Source organism: Podarcis cretensis (assembly GCF_951804945.1).
Source record: "Podarcis cretensis genome assembly, chromosome: 3".
In the NCBI taxonomy this organism is placed as follows: domain Eukaryota; kingdom Metazoa; phylum Chordata; class Lepidosauria; order Squamata; family Lacertidae; genus Podarcis; species Podarcis cretensis.
Genome location: NC_137172.1, coordinates 2,911,885 through 2,932,602, shown reverse-complemented (window position 1 = coordinate 2,932,602; position 20,718 = coordinate 2,911,885). Strand labels below are relative to the sequence as shown.

The window sequence follows — 20,718 nt, the reverse complement described above, 5'->3', positions numbered from 1 at the left end:
GACATGCTTTCGAATTGCTAGGTTGGCAGGAGCAGGGACCGAGCAACTGGAGCTCACCCCTTCGTGGGGATTCGAACCACCGACCTTCTGATCGGCAAGTCCTGGGCTCTGTGGTTTAACCCACAGCGCCACCCGCGTCCCTTTACAAATCAAGCAGTATATAAATTTTACGAAATAAGTAAAAGCGATGCTGTCTCTTTTCTCCTCCTCTTCTTCCAACTACGCTAAACAGTTCAGCTTCAAAGAGATATAGGTCCCTGTCGCAAGGGGTCTCTGTGATACGTTGCGGAAATATGCCCCCAAACTGCCAGAGAAAAACGAGGAGCCTTCCATATGCATAGCAGTTCCTTTTGAATGGCAGCAGGTGGCAATGGTGAATCCTCAAGGCTGAACAGGCAAGATGTCTGAATGTCGGGAACAGTAAGCGAAAGAGGGACTTCGAGGTCCAGCAAAGCCCAGCTTCTTCCAACAGAGCGCAGCACTACACCGCTCCAAGCTGGCGCCCATCAGTCTTCATAAAATATACTGATATTCCAAACTCATTTCGTTGGTTTCCTTTTCGTAGCCCGTTTCGTTCTGACGAAGGGCTGGACGCAGCCATTCTTCCAAGAAGCCATGACTTCCACTGGGCTGCCATCTCCCCAGCTTGCAGCCACCAAAGCGCCCACATTTAGGGAGAGCACCAACCACCCCTCGTTCGTCAAGCTAGCCTTGCTGCCAGAATGCACCCCTCCTGGGCGAAAACGCCCGAGGGTCAGATTCTGTCCACTGCTCTTTGCATTGTCCATGTGACAGACTGACTGGCGTGAGGGGCCATGCCTCAGGACATGCCGGTGGACTGCGATGCAGTTGTCCAGGGTCAAAGGTCATCCATCGCCCAGCTGTGATTTGATGAGAAGGAAATCCTGGGTTCCTTCACGGGGAGAGGTGGGGACGGAACGTGCGGGGCCGGATCATCATGGTGACTTTCTTGAGGGAGTAATAATCGGTGTCCTTCCACGTGTACCAGACCACTCCATCGGGGCCAAGAATCTTGCGGTTCTTCAGAGAGTATCTTCCACCCTGCGCATATGGGCAACACGGGAGGAGAGGAGAGAGTTGGGGAAGAGAACAGAGGGTAAATTTGCACCCCTTTGCTAAAACCAGATGTGGAAGTCTGACACCTAGAGCTTAATGTGGGGTGGGAGAACCGGAGGCCCTCTAAATTAAGGGTGGATGATTCTACCTATCTCTGTTTCTCATTTCTGTGTCAGTTTATGCTTGCTAGTTTTTTTTTATATCTCCATGAAAACCGTGAACATTCTGGTGTTGGTGCTGACCTTTAAAGCCCTAAATGGCCTCAGCCCAGTATACCTGAAGGTATACTCCACCCCCATTGTTCTGTCCGGACACTGAGGTCCAGCTCCAAAGAGGGCCTTCTGGTGGTTCCCTCACTGCAAGAAGCCAAGTTACAGGGAAGCAGGCAGAGGGGCTTCTCAGTAGTGGCACCCGCCCTGTGGAACACCCTCCCACCAGATGTCAAAGAGAAAAACAACTATCTGACTTTTAGAAGACATCTGAAGGCAGCCCTGTTTAGGGAAGCTTTTAACGTTTAACAGACCACTGTATTTTAATATTTTGTTGGAAGCCGCCCAGAGTGGCTGGGGAAACCCAGCCAGATGGGCGGGGTATAAACAATAAATTATTATTATTATTATTATTATTATTATTATTATTATTATTATTAATAGTGGGAGGGTGGAGTGGGGTTTTTCTCAGAAGGGTAGTGGGAGATGGGTGATTGCCTCAATGGGTATGGAAAACCTTTTGACAACTGTTAACGACTGCAATTAGTCCTACTGGAAAAAGCAAGGGATAGTATGCAGATGACCAAAAATAGCTTTAGCATATACAGTGGTACCTCAGGTTAAGAACTTAATTTGTTCTGGAAGTTCATTCTTAACCTGAAACTGTTCTTAACCTGAAGCACCACTTTAGCTAAAGGGGCCCCCCACTGCCGCCGCACCACAGGAGCACGATTTCTGTTCTCATCCTGAAGCAAAGTTCCTAACCCAAGGTACTATTTCTGGGTTAGCAGAGTCTGTAACCTGAAGCGTCTGTAACCCAAGGTACCACTGTACAGTGGAACCTCGTGTTATGGATGGGATCCGTTCCGGAGGTCCGTCCTTAACGCTGAACTGGTGCAAGCCGAAGTGTCGCGTCTACGCATGCGCACAGCGTGATTTAGCGCTTCTGCACATGCGCGAGCCTTGAAACCCAGAAGTAACCCGTTCCGGTACTTCCGGGTTGCCGCAGGACGCAACACGAAAACACGTAACCTGAAGCGGACACAACCTGAGGTATGACTGTAAATTTAGCATATAAATTTAGCAATTTTTAGCATATTACACCCACCCACTCACAAGCTTGCTTGAAGCTGAAATTAAAATGGAAACCCGAGAGGGCAGGCGGGCTGTGGAGACCACCTCAGTGTCCTTACTTACTTTGTAGTAAACGCCGTTGAGGTTGGAGAAGAAGCACTGGTGGTACCACCAGCCTCCGTGGGAGATGGCGGCGCAGATATTCCCCGAGTCGGGCGTGCTGAAACTCCTCTTGTTGTGGTACCAGGCGAAGGAATCCTCCACCGTCCCACTGAAGCCCTCCACATGCAGACGGTAGTAATTCACCTCGTTCTCAATGCTGCAAGGCAACAGGAAAGGTTTCTGAGAGCATCTCAGCACCTGAAGGAGCGTCTCCACCCCCATCATTCTGCCCGGACGCTGAGGTCCAGCACCGAGGGCCTTCTGGCGGTTCCCTCATTGCGAGAAGTGAGGTTACAGGGAACCAGGCAGAGGGCCTTCTCGGTGGTGGCGCCCGCCCTGTGGAACGCCCTTCCAGCAGATGTCAAAGCGATAAACAACTACCTGACATTCAGAAGACATCTTAAGGCAGCCCTGTTCAGGGAAGTTTTTAACGTGTGATATTTTACTGTATTTTTGGTTTCTATGGAAGCCGCCCAGAGTGGCTGGGGAGGCCCAGCCAGATGGGCGGGGTATAAATAATAAATTATTATTATTATTATTATTATTATTATTATTATTATTATTATCTTAGAGTGGGCTTCTAAGTCGCCGCTCCTGCTCTGCGCTCTGCAGGCGAGGGCCTCCTGCAGACAGCGTATTATTTATTTCCTGATTAAAACATTTTCATAGGACGCGGGTGGCGCTGTGGGTTAAACCACAGAGCCTACGACTTGCCGATCAGAAGGTTGGCGGTTCGAATCCCCGCGACGGGGTGAGCTCCCATTTCTCAGTCCCTTCTCCTAAAGGATGGGGTGTAAACTTAAATGATTTCATTTATTTATCCATTAAAAAATATTAATAATTAGACATGCCCATGCAGATGTTTAGAAAGTTTAAGAATTTTCCTGCTATTCTCCCCCCCCCATTGATAATTTTATGGTTTTATCTTTTTTTGTAAACCACTTGGTTTTTTGTTGTAACAATAAAGTTTAGGAATGGCATGAAATAAATGAATAAAAGAAATCCCTGACCATTGGGCATGCTGGCTCTTGGGGATGATGGGAGGGGGAAGTTCAACAACAGGGTGCTTTGGATAAGAGGAAAGCAATCCTGCTGGTAAATATGGGTGGTGTACTCTTGAGAGTGTATTAACTTATGGTCTGTCTGTGTGGTTTGGGAGCTGCACGGTCAGGGGAAAAACAACGCTGTCCAGGGTTGTCAAGACTGCGGAGAGAATAATTGGGTGCACTCTTCCCACCTTGGATCAAATCTATGCTTCCAGGTGCCATAAGAAAGCTGCAGAGAAAGCGCAGGATAGTGCGCACCCCGGAAATGATCTCTTTCAGTTTCTGCCTTCTGGAAGAAGGTTTATTGTTGTTGTTTAGTCGTTTAGTCGTGTCCGACTCTTCGTGACCCCATGGACCAGAGCACGCCAGGCATTCCTGTCTTCCACTGCCTTCCGCAGTTTGGTAAGGCTCATGTTTGTAGCTTCGCAAATGCTATCCAGCCATCTCGTCCTCTGTCGTCCCCTTCTCCTTGTGCCCTCCATCTTTCCCAAAAAGAAAGATGGAAGAAGGTACAGGGTTATAAAGACTAGGACTGGCCGCCTGAGAAACAGTTTCTACCCAAATGCGATTTTGGTTTTAAAAGCATTGTAAGGAGTCTGTATGGGAGTATATTGTATTTAATTATGGGGTATCAGAGTTTTTAGGGGGCGAACCAGGTTGGGATAGCAGGCTTGTTGGGTTTTGAATGTCTTATGTAGATTTTTCAGTTTCGTTGTTCGGTATGGGACAATGACAATAAAGATTATCGTATTATCGTGTTTTGCTGGGCAGTAACCCAGGTGCCCTCTCACCTGAAGACCTACCTGAACAGCTGGTAAAAGGCATGTTTGTGCTTATTGTTCCAATCTTCCAGGTCGATGCGCAGAGAGTAGTCCCCTTGGCTGGTGATCTTGTGAATGTTTTCGTTACCCATCCAGAATTCACTGCTCAACTCCCCAAAGCCATCTTTGTACTCATTCCACGTCCGGTTGAAATTGACCGTGCCGTCCTGACGCCGCTGGATGACGGTCCAGCCTCCACCTGTCACACAATTGCGATGAGAAATGTCACTGAACTGAAAATCCAATTGAAAAGAAAAATCACCTGGATCTGAACTTCTCCCACCCCGTTTGGAAGATTTAAAGGTAAAGGACCCCTGAGGGACACGGGTGGCACTGTGGGTTAAACCACAGAGCCTAGGACTTGCCGATCAGAAGGTCGGCGGTTCGAATCCCTGCGACGGGGTGAGCTCCCATTGCTCGGTCCCTGCTCCTGCCAACCTAGCAGTTCGAAAGCACGTCAAAGTGCAAGTAGAAGGTAAACGGCGGGAAGGTAAACGGCCATTCCGTGCACTGCTCTTGTTCGCCAGAAGGGGCTTAGTCATGCTGGCTACGTGACCCGGAAGCTGTACACTGGCTCCATCTGCCAGTAAAGTGAGATGAGCGCTGCAACCCCATAGTTGGTCACAACTGGACCTAATGGTCAGGGGTCCCTTTACCTTTACCTTACTCCCACTCTGGCTGGGAACAAAAGAACCAAAGGCAACTCCCTTCAAAATGGCAATTGGCAATTGAATATCTCTCATGTGATCTAAGGTTAAACACTCACATGTTAGTTAGCAGAGAACTCCAACAGTTAATTATCAACCCATCCAGGTGCTTAGAGAGCTCTTCTTTAGCTTCAATGGAATCTTCCAGTTAAACACACACAGGCACTCTCCATTTCAGTGTGAATTAAACAATTAACATCTAGTCCAGGATCCTGGAAGAGCCACTTCAGCAGAGAGGTGCACTTCAGTAAACCCTCTGCGAAAGAAGCAGCGTCTGACCCAAGCATCTCAACATGTAATACCTTCCACATCCATTTCGCACAGCACTTCAATGGGCAGACCTCCATCGGATGGCATGATGCTATAGACGCCCGACCGCCGGACTCCGTTGTAGTATATGGAGGCACAATCGATGGGGCAGTTCTTGGCATGCTTCACATCTGCCGGGGCGGAAGGGACACAAAAACCATTTCAAGGCATCATCTGGACTGAGCCCGCAAACCAATAACAACAAACTGACTTCAATTGGAGACTCTTGAGAGTTTCATGGACTGCAAGAAGATCAAACCTCTCCATTCTGAAGGAAATCAGCCCTGAGTGCTCACTGGAAGGACAGATCCTGAAGCTGAGGCTCCAGTACTTTGGCCACCTCATGAGAAGAGAAGACTCCCTGGAGAAGACCCTGATGTTGGGAAAGATGGAGAGCACAAGGAGAAGGGGACGACAGAGGACGAGATGGTGGGACAGTGTTTTCGATGCTACCAGCATGAGTTTGACCAAAGTGTGGGAGGCAGTGGAAGACAGGAGTGCCTGGCGTGCTCTGGTCTATGGGGCCACAAAGAGTCAGACACGACTAAACGACTAAACAATAACAAACAAGAGTTGCCATATTTCAAGAAGTGAAAATCCGAACACAAAAGTTGTTGAGATTTTTTTGGGGGTTGGGGGAGGGGAGGGGAGCTGTTGAGCCCCCTTCCTTCCTTCCTTCCTTCCTTCCTTCCTTCCTTCCCCTCCTTTTCCTCCCTCCCTCCTTTTGTTAAGCTTTTTTTGTGTGTGAAATCTCAAAAAAAAAAAAAAAGTTTTTGATATATTTTTAAGGAAATTCACCAACAAAGCAACACTTCCGACATGGGTTTCCATACACCTGGGTTTTCCCGGACATTTTTACTGATTTCCTGAAATTCCACCCAGACACTATTTCCAACGGATGAATCCCGGATATGTCCTGGAAATCCCAGACTTATGGCAGCCCTAGTTCCACACTGGCATGTGATTGAACCCCACAGTGACCAGAGTCCCTCTTGCTGCAAAATGCCTCTCCCTTTGGCCCAGGGGCAACCGAGGTGACTCTGCTTACGTAGCCTCGGTGTGCAGTGGGATCAGGAGCGGACTGACCTGGTCTACATCCCGCTTAAAGCTAGGGGGACAGCGAGCACACAACATCCAGAACTGGCTGGCTTAAAGGATTGCTAGCCCAGAGGCGTGATTTTCCCTTCGCCTACGTCAGGGGCTCAGGCTGGATTTGGGCTAGTGGGTGAAAGTCTTTATCACATAATCCCAGTTGGAGGATAGATGGGAAGGGTTCCATCGACCTGGTTGTTGTTATGGGGTCAAAGCCCTCAACCGAAGCAGCAGCATCACAAACACCACCAAGGGCATTTCCTTTGGGATCTTAGGCTGGGGAGAGGACCAGGAGACAATAGGGGGCAGGGATGCCCCACAGAATACAGAGGAGGTGCCAAATGAAGGCTCAGGATGGGATTGGGGAGGTGATGAAATCAATGCACGATCAAGGAAAAGTAAAAGGTAAAGGTAAAGGGACCCCTGACCGTTAGGTCCAGTCGTGGCCGACTCTGGGGTTGCAGCGCTCATCTCGCTTTACTGGCCGAGGGAGCCGGCGTACAACTTCCAGGTCATTTGGCCAGCATGACTAAGCCGCTTCTATGTAATATCAATTTTTATTCATATTGCACATATACACAGAAAAAACATAAACAAAAAAAGAAAATCCACCACATACCTTATACAAATTATATCTACTTCACAAATCATAAATAAAATACATAACTGAGTTAGTCTCAACCAAGCCTTGGACTTCCCTCCACTCCTTTGGTAAGTGTCGAATAAATTATATAGTCATTTGGCCAGCATGACTAAGCCGCTTCTGGTGAACTAGAGCAGCGCACGGAAATTCCCGCCAGAGCGGTACCTATTTATCTACTTGCACTTTGACGTGCTTTCAAACTACTAGGTTGGCAGGAGCAGGGACTGAGCAACGGGAGCTCACCCCGTTGCGGGGATTCAAACCGCTGACCTTCTGATTAGCAAGTCCTAGGCTCTGTGGTTTAACCCACAGCGCCACCCACGTCCCATATAGCATATATTCAACACAAATAACAGCGACAATCTGCTGTTGGCAAATCACAGCTGGACACATGAAGGGCCCCATTACCTTCAGTAGCTGAGGGCCTCATCAAACCTAATAATAATAATAATAATAATAATAATAATTTTTATTTATATCCCGCGGCTAACAACAGTAAAACGATAAATCCGGCCCTGCCCCCAAGGATCATCTAGTCCAACCCACTGTGGGGCAGGAGTCTTTTGCCCAACGTGGGGCTCGAACCCGACTCCCAGCTCTTCCGGGGGGACTCACCTGGGTAGTGCATCTCGTGCTGGAGCCTCATCTCCACCGGGACCAGGCAGCCTGGGTTGTGCCGCACCCAGTCCATCAGCAGGGAGACATTGTGGACCTGGGCCTGCATGTCGTAAAGCAGCGTGGCCTGAATGTGCTGCAGGGTGCTGGCCTCCTGGTAGTGCTGCTCCAGCTCCTGAACCCGCTGCTCCACGGTGGCGTTGCGGCTGGACTTCTCCTCATGCTTCGCAGCAGCAGGAAGGTGGCCGGCAGGAGGCGTGGAATAAAGGACAAACAAAGCATTCAAGAGATGCTCCAGAGCCCCCTCCCCACCTCCTGAATTGGGTCAACTGGTCAATAGAGGAACAACTCTTTAGAAATTGGTGCCCAGAATTGAGGTTTGATGTTCTTCTTCCCTCCCTGTGTCTTTCCCCTTTTGTGTTGTGTTTTCGCCCTGACTGTAAGCCTGTGGGGCAGTGACTGCCTTGTTTAATTGGTTGTATGAAGCTGAAGGCAAAGGTAAAGCCCCCCTGTACACTTAAGTCCAGTCGAAGGTGACTGGGGTTGCGGCACTCATCTCGCTTTCAGGCTGAGGGAGCCGGCGTTTGTCCACAGTCAGTTTTCCAGGTCATGTGGCCAGCATGATAAAACCGCTTCTGGCGCAACAGAACACCGTGACAGAAACCAAAGTGCTCGGAAACACTGTATACTGTCCCCCTGCAGCAGTACCTATTTATCTACTTGCGCTGGTGTGCTTTCGAATGGCTAGGTTGGCAGGCGCAGGGACAGAACAATGGGAGCTCACCCCGTTGCAGGGATTCAAACTGCCAACTTTCTGATCGGCAAGCCCAAGAGGCTCGGTGATTTAGACCACAGTGCCACCTGCGTCCCTATGGTATGCAACCTGCACTGGGAGCCTTTCTGGCTGAAAAGCGAGGTCTCAAGAGCTCCAAATAAAGAAATAATCAAGGATGGCCTGGATAGGTCAGTTGGTTAGAGTGTGGAGCTGATAATACCAAGGGTGCAGATTCGACCCCCATATGGGATGGCTAAATTTTCCTGCATTGCAAGGGGTTGGTCTAGATGATCCTCTGGGTCCCTTCTAGCTCTATAATAGTAGGATTCTAAGAATGCCTTTTTCTACTGATGCTTTAAAGCATGGGTAGGCAAACTAAGACCCAGGGGCCGGATCTGGCCCAATTGCCTTCTAAATCCGGCCCACGGACGCTCTGGGAATCAGCATGTTTTTACATGAGTAGAATGTGTCCTTTTATTTAAAATGCATCTCTGGGTTATTTGTGGGGCATAGGAATTCATTCATTATTTCCCCCCCCCCCAAAAAAAAATATAGTCCAGCCCTCCACAAGGTCTGATGGATAGTGGACCGGCCTCCTGCTGAAAAAGTTTGCTGACCTCTGCTAAAGGCTGGGTAAAATGCAGTGGGCTAGTTTGCTGAGGAAACATTGTGCTGGGGAATAATAATAATAATAATAATAATAATAATGTATTCTTTGTACCCCGCCCATCTGGCTGGGTTTCCCCAGCCACTCTGGGTGACTTCCAACAAAGATTAAAAATACATTATAATGTCACACATTAAAAACTTCCCTGAACAGGGCTGTATTGCACTATAAGGCGGTCCATGTTGCAGATTCCTAACACACACACACACACACACACACACACACAAAATGTACAAGACTTGTGTGGCCGAACTCCTTAAGAGCTGATGGCTCTGGTGTGATTGAGATCTCTGGCTCATCGGTATGATCTGTCATTAGCCAACCCCCCAAGAGAAGCTTATCTGGCAAAGGGCAGGGACCCTCTGCAGAGAATTAATGGAAGAGAACTTGTGATCCTCTCGTCTCGCACGGAGACACTTTGTGGCTGCGGGGAGCTCAGCAGAGAAATGAGCCAACATGTGTTGGATAAAGGGCATGATCCAAGGAGAGCACGCTTGGTACGAAACCCAGCACAGGGACATGAACCAACAGGGGTACACAATTCAGTGAGGTTCTCCTTCTTGAAGCTCCTCTCGAGTAGGAGCCCCTTTGCAGTGGGGCTCATGCAGGAAGTCAAGAACATGAGGAAAGCCTGGTGGATCAGGCCCATGGCCCATCTAGTCCAGCATCCTGGTCTCACAGCGGCCAACGAGATGCCTGTGTGAAGCCCACAGTGTTCACAAGAGGCCTCTCCACTCCTGTGATTTCCAGGATATCTCCCTACTGGATTGCTTCTAAAATCCAATGGTCCCACAATCTGGAGTCTAATAGGAAATGAAATTGATTTATCTCTTAGCTGAGCTACCATGGGAGCCAAGGCGTCCCTTTCCTGGCAGTGGGGCTTGCGGCAGAGACATCATCAGGAAACCGAGCTCAAATTTATTTAGGTAAAGGTAAAGGGACCCCTGACCATTAGGTCCAGTCATGGCTGACTCTGGGGTTGCGGCGCTCATCTCGCTTTCCTGGCCAAGGGAGCCGGCGTACAGCTTCCGGGTCATGTGGCCAGCATGACTAAGCCACTTCTGGTGAACCAGAGCAGCGCACGGAAACACCGTTTACCTTCCCGCCGGAGCGGTACCTATTTATCTACTTGCACTTTGAGGTGCTTTCAAACTGCTAGGTTGGCAGGAGCAGGGACCGAGCAATGGGAGCTCACCCCGTCGCGGGGATTCGAACCGCCAACCTTCTGATCAGCAAGTCCTAGGCTCTGTGGTTTAACCCACAGCACCACCTGTGCAGGTGTTCTCATACTGCATTGCAGTCATCACAGGTGGGGCTCTGGGCTCCAGGGGGTTTCCTTCCATTTTTGACTGGGATGCCCCCAGGTTTCATCCTTCCCAGGTGTATCTAAAATAAATATCCAAAATAACTAATTCACCTGTTCAGGTTTCCCCACAGCTGTCATTCCTGAATATGTGAATCATGGAATCATAGAAATGTAAGGACTCCTTATGGGGTCCTTGCTGTGGGATCACATTCATCCAGTGCTTTACCAACTGCATTGGCTTCCGGTGGAGTACAGGATCAGGTTTAAGGTGCTGGTTTTGACCATTAAAGCCCTATATGGCCTAGGACCCTCGTACCTACGGGGCTGCCTCTCCTGGTATGCCCCGTGGAGGACCTTAAGGTCCACAAATGACAACATTTTGGAGGTCGCAAACCGCAAGGTGGTTAGTTTGGTCTCAACTAGGGCCAGGGCCTTTTCAGAACTGGCCCCGACTTGGTGGAACGTTCTGTCACAAGAGACCAGGGCCCTGCAGGACTTGACATCTTTCTGCAGGGCCTGCAAGACAGAGCTGTTCCATTTGCAAGAAGCTCTGTGAAGAATTAATATTAGAAACATTGTAAAAATGAAAAAGGAGTGAGGAGATGTTATTAATATAAGGCAATATAAAATTAGGAAATGTGTAAGAAATGAATAAAACGGAGGATTATCAGAAGATCTGAGGGAAGTCCAAAAAGAATGTATTTGTGATAAAGTGTGTGTTGTGTTTTATAATTTTGTATTGTAATTATATATATATAAAGACAGAGCTGTTCCGTCTGGCCTTTGGTTTGGACTCAGTCTGACCCTTATGTTTCCCTCCCCTTATGGTTTTGATCTATGGGCTACTTTTAAAACGAGGCTGCATTTTAAATTGCATTTTAACCAATATTTTAAATCCCCCCCCATTATGTTTTTACTGTAATTTTACTGGTGTTAGCCACCCTGAGCTTGGCTCTGGCCCGGGAGGGCGGGGTATAAATAAAATTTATTATTATTATTAGAGTTCAAGGGGTCCTGGGGTCATCTAGTCCAACCCCCTGCGGTGCAAGAATCTCACCTAAAGCATCCATGACAAGATGGCCCTCCAACCTCTGCTTAAGTACCTCCAAGGAAGGAGAGTCCACAACCTCCTGAGGGAGACCGTTTCCCTGTCAAACAGCTCTTGCCACCACAAAGTTCTTCCTGATGTTTAGCAAGACAACAGCTGAAGAATTTATGAAGTGGGTGCTTAGCTGCAGCTGGGATTTCAATAGCCCCACAATGGAAAACCTTGAACCAAAATCTGCATTTGGCTTGGTGGTATAATAACTTGTGGACGTTGTCTATTGCGAGGGGAAATTGCACACAAGCTGCGTGTTTCCAGGGTGTGTGTGTGTGGAGGACTGGAGGTGGTTGGAGGATGGATGGATGGCAGTTAACGGATTGAGGATGAATCCTGACAAGACAGAAGGACTGTTTTTGGGAGACAGGGGGCGGGCAGGTGTGGAGGACTCCCTGGGCCTGAATGGGGTAACTGTGCCTCTGAAGGACCAGGTGTGCAGCCTGGGAGTCATTTTGGACTCACAGCTGTCCATGGAGGCGCAGGTCAATTCTGTGTCCAGGACAGCTATTTATCAGCTCCATCTGGTACGCAGGATGAGACCCTATCTGTCCACGGACTGTCTCACCAGAGTGGTGCATGCTCTAGTTATCTCCCACTTGGACTACTGCAATGCGCTCTATGTGGGGCTACCTTTGAAGGTGACCCATAAACTACAACTAATCCAGAATGTGGCAGCTAGACTGGTGACTGGGAGTGGCTGCCGAGACCACATAATACTGGTCCTGAAAGATCTTCATTGGCTCCCGGTACGTTTCTGAGCACAATTCAAATTGTTGTGCTGACCTTTAAAACCCTAAACGGCTCTGGCCCAGTATACCTGAAGGAGCGTCTCCACCCCCATCGTTCTGCCCGGACACTGAGGTCCAGCACTGAGGGCCTTCTGGCGGTTCCCTTGCTGTGAGAAGCCAAGTTACAGGGAACCAGACAGAGGGCCTCCTCGGTGGTGGCACCCGCCCTGTGGAACGCCCTCCCACCAGATGTCAAGGCAATAAACAACTATTTTACTTTTAAAAGACAACTGAAGGCTGCCCTCTTTAGAGAAGTTTTTAATGACGCTGACGCTGTATTGTTTTTAATATTTGGTTGGAAGCTGCCCAGAGTGGCTGGGGAAACCCAGCCAGATGGGCGGGGTATAAATAAATAAATAAATAAATAAATAAATAAATAAATAAATAAATAAATAATAATAATAATAATCTTCTTCTTCTTCTTCTTCTTCTTCTTCTTCTTCTTCTTCTTCTTCTTCTTCTTCCTCCTACTACTCAGAATGCTTTTACATCAGCCGTGCGGATTTTATTTACTAAACTCCAGACTTAGATGCTCAACGTTCACCATCCATTCATGCCAACTAAGGAAATATGGATGTCTTGATTTGTATTGCTGTGTCGCTGTTTCCTTCTCTCGCTATTTACTGCTTGTTGGTTTTGTAAACTGTACGATGCAGTACCTTGCTGCCACGTTTTTGGGTTGCTACTAATGTTAAGCAAAGTTAAAACATGATGATGATCAATTGATTAATACCAGGAGTGTAGGTGCTCTCATCCTCAGAGAGGAGCAACCGGATTTGTGCAGGTGATGGATTCAAAATTGCAGAATGGTTCCAGCCAGGCGATCTCCATAAACAAATTCTGAGCTCCGTCGGATGGCAAAGATTTATGAGTCTTAATAATAAGAAAATATTGTTTCTTCCTAAGGGGCCAAATCTCTCTTCCTTCTGTAATTCATACCTGGAGAACAGCCATCCTTTCTCTTACTCGATTCTCTATTTTCTTTTTTTCATTTACATAACCTCCAGTTATGCAAATATTAAAGCACATATTGCAATCTGTTCTCTTCTTACATCTGGGAGCGAACCAAAAAATAAATAAATAGGGAAGCTATTTTTTTATTTGGTAGATTAATCAACTACCAGCCCAATCCTAAACATGCCTACTTGGAAGTTAAGTCCTGTTGAACTGGAAAGGGCTTGCTCCCAAGTAAGTGGTGTGAGGATGACAGCCTAAGGGGGGGCAACTAATGCATTTGTTTTGAGAGACTCCTCCCTCCCCATTGCACCCCAAATCTGCTTCAGAGTATTGGGGAAGCCCCAGAACAGATTTAGAGGGTGCCTGGAGGGCTGGGAGAGGGAAAATTCCATTGCACCAGCAGAAATCCTTGTTGCTTACTGCTACAAGTCCATATTTTCAGTCGATTAAATTACAGAGAGACAATTAAATTTGGCATGGTCCCGAGTTAAGCATGTATTTAGTTTCAGAGGCTAGTTTTAAAGAATCCCAGACACTGTCGAAAGCTGTCAAGCTTTTGAAAGAGTGCAAATATTTACCTGTAATCAATCAATCAATCAATCAATCACAAAGCAGATGATTAATCCAATAAACTGGGTGGCAGTCTGTCCTTTCCTCCTCTGCTCAATCCCATCACTCAGGAGCAAAAGGGTTATTTAATTGTAATCAACAACCCCCTTTTTCTGGATAAAGGCTCTCTCAATCCTACCTGGGCTTCCTATTTGCCTTATGGCAGGCTTCCTCCACCTCGGTCCTCCAGATGTGTTGAGACTACAATTCCCATCATCGCTGACCACTGGGTCCTGCTAGCTAGGGATCATGGGAGTTGTAGTCCCAAAACATCTGGAGGGCCGAGGTTATGGAAGCCTGCCTTATGGGGTCTCAGCTCTGGGGTTCCAATACCTCAAGCAATCTCCTCTAACTAGTAATATTCTGTTGCCACCTTATGAACACTAATAAGTCTGATTTATTCTGTCACAGACATGATAGCTTGGCCAAATGGCCATCTTTTAGAGACTCTTTAGCTGAGATCCCTGCATTGCTGGACTAGAAGATCCTTAGGATCCACTCCAACTTTACTGTTCTATGATTTTGTGATGGTAAAAGCTGACTATAGCAGATTCTTATATGATTTGTTTCTAATAAATGTGTTTGGATACCACATGCTTGGCATGAGCCAACAGCGTGACTCAGCAGCAGAAAATGCTAATTTTGTTCTAGGCATGTGGGGTATAGGAATCCGTTCATTCCCCAACCGCTAAATATAGTCCGGCCCCCCACAAGGTCTGAGGGACAGTGGACTGGCCCCCTGCTGAAAAAGTTTGCTGACCCCTGGTCCAGGTCAAGGGAAGTTATAGTACCATTCTATTCTGCCTTTGGCTGATTAATTTCCTATAGTAGCAGTTCTCAACCTGTAGGTCCCCAGATATTGTTGGACTACAAATCCCATCACCCCTGAGCTCTGGCCTTGCTAGCTAGGGATGATGGGAGTTGTCATTCAACAACATCTGGGGACCCACAGGTTGAGAAAGGCTGTCCTATAGCCTTTTAAATGTATCTGTGGGAAGTGGGGTGGTCATTTATTTTGTTGTCTTGGTTTAATTATTTACTAGTGTTGTATTTTCTTCCATAAACTGCCCTGGGATGTCTTGAGTGATGGATGGATTGATGAATGAATGAATCTGATGTCACAATGGCATCATGTGATTGACAGGTGGGTTGCCCCAACATGCACTAAAGTTGGAACATGGGAATGGGGACAGATCCAGCCCAATGGTCCCCAAAGTCTCCCTATCTTTGACATAAATTGCTGCCCATGTTTTTCCCCATTAAGAAACTCACCTGAGCCCTAAAAGAAAATGTGATGAAAATGATGTATAGATGGTATATTACACCTGTCAAGTTAGCGAAAATGTATAAAGTCAGTAGTAAATGTTGGAAATGTAAAGAAAAAGAGGGAACATTTTATCACATGTGGTGGGAATGTAAAAAGGTGAAATGTTTCTGGGAGATGATATATAATGAGATGAAAAAAATGTTGAAATATACATTTATAAAGAAACCAGAAGCATTTTTACTGGGCATTGTTGGGAGTGATATAAATAGAAAGGAGTATAAGCTCTTTTTATATGCAATAACAGCAGCAAGAATATTACTGGCCCAAAAATGGAAGCAAGAAGAATTACTGACGATTGACGAATGGAGGATGAAGTTAATGGACTATGCAGAACTAGATAAACTAACAGGAAGGATTCGAAACTGGCGGGACCAGAAATTCACGGAAGACTGGAATAAATTTACAGACTATTTGAAAAGTATTTGTGAAAATCAGACGACATTTGTAGGTTTGCAAGAAGTTTTGTGAGGAGTATTATTGGGAGTATTGCAAAAATGGAGAAGGGGAAGGATGATTTGTTAAGAGATGTAAAGGCAATATAAAGTTAAGAAATGCATAAGAAGCAGTTAAATTGGTGGATCATCAGAGGTGCTGATGGAAGTCTAAAAAAACAGATTGTATAAGTGATAAGTTTTGTGGTACATTTTAAAATTTATATGTTAAAATCAATAAAAAATTATATATTAAAATAAATAAATAAGAAACTCACCTGCAGCTCCAAAATCTTGATGCGGTGACGATGGTTCCTCAGCTCCTCCTGGAGCTCTGAGATGAGTTCCCGCAGTTCCAGGATCTGCTGTTTCCTCTCCTCGTTCTCGTGGAGCCAGTAGGAGACTTCGTCCGTGCAACGGAACATGTCAGGGCACCTCTGCTGGTCCAGTTGCGGCAAGGTGGCGATGATCTTGCACCTGCCATTGGGCAGGACCTGGTTGCTGTATTCTCCACACTGGATGAGTCCAGGGCTCCCTTGATGGCCGTCATCTCCGCTCATCCCTTCGCCATCGGCCGCCAGGGGTCTCTGCAGGGAGCGGCGGTTCAGGAAAACCAAAAAGAGGAGTATTTGTGCCACCAGCCTTTGGGGTCCTGAAGGCACCCCAAGCTTCATGGTGCAAGCACAGGCCCAGGCCAGCTGGCAATGGAACAGCCACTCGTTCAGAGGGTGGCCGACATGGAGAAGTCTCCTTGGTGCAAACCCCAAACTTTGCATTGGCGTGGAAAGGAAGGGATCCACCACGAGGGAGAGCCTAAGGCTGAATGTGGAGCTGCCATCGGGATTGCAAGGTTATAGGTGTGCGTCGATTCGAGAAATGTGGTCCAGAGGATGGCAAAGCGTGAATTTCACTCCTCTCTGTTATTCTGCCTTGTATGGAATAATGCCAGCTCAATCTAGGCCCCGAGGTCTTCTCCAAACCTCCTTGAGGCTGTGTGCTTAGACTCAGGGTTTCCTTGGATTAAATCGAGCAGATTGCCTGCAACTGGTGCATTTTTCATGGAGGATAACAGTTCGAAGGTGAGGTTTCCTGGCACCAAGATTTCAGCACCATGGACAAGTCCTCCAGCAAGTCGTTTGCTCCCAAAGGAGGACCCAATAGACAACTCACAGAGACTGCTGTTCATGCATCGATCACAAACAGCTGACCGTTTTAGGCATTTCCTAGGTCTTTTTCCTTCAATTGGAAAAAAAAAAGCAGAAAATGAAAGGAAATGAGTTTCTTAAGGCAGTCTTTCCCAACTGGGTTTTTGGACAGCAAATCCCATCAGTCCCAGAACATATGGCCCATGAACACCCACAAAAGAAAATTACAGGGGGAGCATTTTGCGTGGTTTCAAGGCACCCTTGCCAAACTGTCCTTAGTTTTGCAAAGGGTAGGAAGAGATACCAAAATTTCACTATCAAAAATATCGACCATGGTCTCTCCAGGAGCCACTTCTGAGATTGCTTCATGGCACTGCCTTCCTCTGAATTACTCCTCAAAACCCACCATTTGCTTATGTGTAAGAACATTTATATACTGCCATGCCATTAAAAATATATATCAATGAATTTGTTGATATGTATAGACTGATTTCACAAAGTTAAGTTAAGCTAAGCAGATACATAAGATCGAATGTTTAATTATTAAGATACAAAATTACAATCTCAACAATAAAGTTACAAAATAATAACAAGGAAGTCACTCACGGGTGGAGGGAAGACAAAGGGGAAGAAATAAGAAATGGATAAATGTAGGTATATAATGAAACGTGAAAATGTGAATTTACGAATATAATGTATATGTATAAATATGTAAAGATTTCATATATGTATTGCAACATTAATAATAAATAAATTAAGTGCATATATATATATATATATGAATGAGATTTACAGCAATAAAACTATAAAACCATACAATAAAAGCTATTAAAAAGACAGGCATCCATGCACCATTGTGTTCTTAATTGTTTGGCTAGGCCTGGAGGACCTTGGATCCTGGAACTTCATATGATTGTGGAATTCCGTCTGCCGGCAGGATAAGACCTTTTTGTTCAGGCTAAGGTTCAGATGATGCTGACCACTCCGCTACTAGATTTTGGGGTGAACTACACTGCCTCTAAATGCATTCTGGTGCACCATATTTACTCGAGTCTAATGCACTATCAAATCTAATCCGCACCTTAATTTTTGCAATGTAATTTGGCCAAAAGAAAGGTGAGCATTAGATTTGAGTAAATACGGTATTTTGACTGTTCTCAACTTTTACTTTGCATTTTACAAACTTTTGTAAGCTGCCTTAAATACCAACTTGAGAGAAAGGCAGGATACCAACCCATCCTGCATCAATAGGAGTATAGCATCTAGATCAAGGGAAGTAATAGTGCCACTGTATTCTGCTCTGGTCAGACCTCACCTGGAGTACTGTGTCCAGTTCTGGGCACCACAGTTCAAGAAGGACACTGACAAACTGGAACGTGTCCAGAGGAGGGCAACCAAAATGGTCAAAGGTCTGGAAACGATGCCTTATGAGGAACGGCTAAGGGAGCTGGGCATGTTTAGCCTGGAGAAGAGGAGGTTAAGGGGTGATATGATAGCCATGTTCAAATATATAAAAGGAGGTCACATAGAGGAGGGAGAAAGGTTGTTTTCTGCTGCTCCAGAGAAGCGGACACAGAGCAATGTTTCCAAACTACAAGAAAGAAGATTCCACCTAAACATTAGGAAGAACTTCCTGACAGTAAGAGCTGTTTGACAGTGGAATTTGCTGCCAAGGAGTGTGGTGGAGTCTCCTTCTTTGGAGGTCTTTAAGCAGAGGCTTGACAACCATATGTCAGGAGTGCTCTGATGGTGTTTCCTGCTTGGCAGGGGGTTGGACTCAATGGCCCTTGTGGTCTCTTCCAATTCTATGATTCTATGAAAACAACAAGCCTTCTCTCCCCACACATGGAAAAAAGGCAAAGAAGGGACTTTTTATCATATGTGGTGGGAATGTAGAGAAGTTAAAAATTTTTTGGGAATGATATATAATGAATTGAAAAAAATGTTTAAAATGGCATTTATAAAAAAACAACAACCCAGAAGCATTTTTGTTAGGGATTGTAGGACAAGACCTGCCAAGGAAAACAAAGAATTTATTTATGTATGCTACAACAGCGGCAAGAGTATTGATAGCACAAGGCTGGAAGAATGAGGAAATCCCAACAAAAGAACAGTGGGAAGAGAAATTGATGAGCTACGCAGAGCTGGCTAAATTGACATACAAACTGTGGGGCAAGGACAACTGTGACTTTAAGGAAGAACGGGAACTTTTTACAATTTATCTAAAAAGAAAACAAAATGAATTGGACTCTTTGCTATGTTTTGAATAAACATACACAAATTTATTGGTTGATAATATAGTAGATAGATAATGTAAGGATATGTATAATTTTAGGGACGCAGGTGGCGCTGTGGGTAAAACCTCAGCGCCTAGGACTTGCTGATCGCATGGTCGGCGGTTCGAATCCCCGCGGCGGGGTGCGCTCCCGTCGTTCGGTCCCAGCGCCTGCCAACTTAGCAGTTTGAAAGCACCCCCGGGTGCAAGTAGATAAATAGGGACCGCTTACCAGCGGGAAGGTAAACGGCGTTCCGTGCGCTGTGCTGGCTCACCAATTGCAGCTTGTCACGCTGGCCACGTGACCTGGAAGTGTCTGCGGACAGCGCTGGCTCCCGGCCTCTTAAGTGAGATGGGTGCGCAACCCCAGAGTCGGACCCGACTGGCCCGTACGGGCAGGGATACCTTTACCTTTACCTTTTATGTATAATTTTACAACATGCAGAGAATAATATGTGCTGAGAAATCAGAGAGGAGCTGAGGGAAGTCTCTTGGGGGGGAAGGGAGAAGGGGGAAAATAATGAATATGATATGTTTTGATAATTTGTTATGTTGAAATTGTTAATAAAAACATTTTTAAAAAGAAAGAAAGAAAGAAAGGAAGGAAGGAAGGAAGGAAGGAAGGAAGGAAGGAAGGAAGGAAGGATAACCAAACCACATGCAATTAATCAGAGAATCGGAGAATGGTTGAGTTGGAAGGGACCCCAATGGTCATCTAGTCCAACCCCCTGCAAGGCAGGAATCATAGCTAAAGAATTCATGATAGATGACCGCCCAACCTCTACTTAAAAACCTCCAAGGAAGGAGAGTCCGCAACCTCCTGAGGGAGACTGTTCCACCATTGAATGACACTTAGCACCAGAAAGGTCTTCCTGATGTTTAGTCAGAATCTCCTTTCTTGTGACTGGATGAGTCCCAAGCTTCACCCCCACTTGACCCCATCAAGCTGTTTGTGCTGTTGCTGCTTCTCTGTATATGTGACCGTGATGCACATGCACACACACTGTTAATGTTCTCTTTTGTTGACTTGTGACGCTGAGCTGTCTTCTGGAGCCGGATGGGTCACGATAAAACACATTTCCTTAGAGGAAACGCCGTCGTTGCAAGCCTTCTGACCTTTTCACCACATCTCTGTGGATTCCCCACCTTCCCTGAGACGAGAGATTGCCTGCGTCTTCCACAGCTAAGAAAACGCCGTCATTGTTTAGGGACCCACCTTCAAATATCTCAAGGGCTGTTGCATGGCAGATGGAGAGAGCTTGCTTTCTGCCGCTCCAGATGGCAGCTCCCAAAACCAATGGCTTCAAATTATAATAATAAGGTCCTGTGTGAGTGTCTGGAGGCGGTTGGAGGATGGATGGCGGCTAACAGATTGAGGCTGAATCCTGACAAGACAGAAGGACTGTTTTGGGGGGACAGGAGACAGGAGGGTGTGGAGGACTCCCTGGTGCTGAATGGGGTAACTGTGCCCCTGAAGGACCAGGTGCGCAGCCTGGGAGTCATTTTGGACTCACAGCTGTCCATGGAGGCACAGGTCAATTCTGTATCCAGGGCAGCTATTTACCAGCTCCATCTGGTACG

General features: G+C 46.5%; 1 protein-coding gene across 1 annotated transcript; it reads right to left on the bottom strand.

Moving 5' to 3' along the window:
- Positions 1-784: 784 nt before the first annotated feature.
- On the bottom strand, positions 785-16,493 carry LOC307211797 (angiopoietin-4-like; the record flags this gene model as incomplete). The annotated part of the gene is made up of 6 exons (XM_079968833.1): positions 785-1,062; positions 2,484-2,679; positions 4,372-4,588; positions 5,399-5,536; positions 7,756-7,978; positions 15,996-16,493. 6 exons carry the CDS (start codon positions 16,491-16,493, stop codon positions 916-918), a joined length of 1,419 nt encoding a protein of 472 aa, XP_079824959.1. The 3' UTR covers positions 785-915.
- Between the last annotated feature and the right edge of the window lie 4,225 nt (positions 16,494-20,718).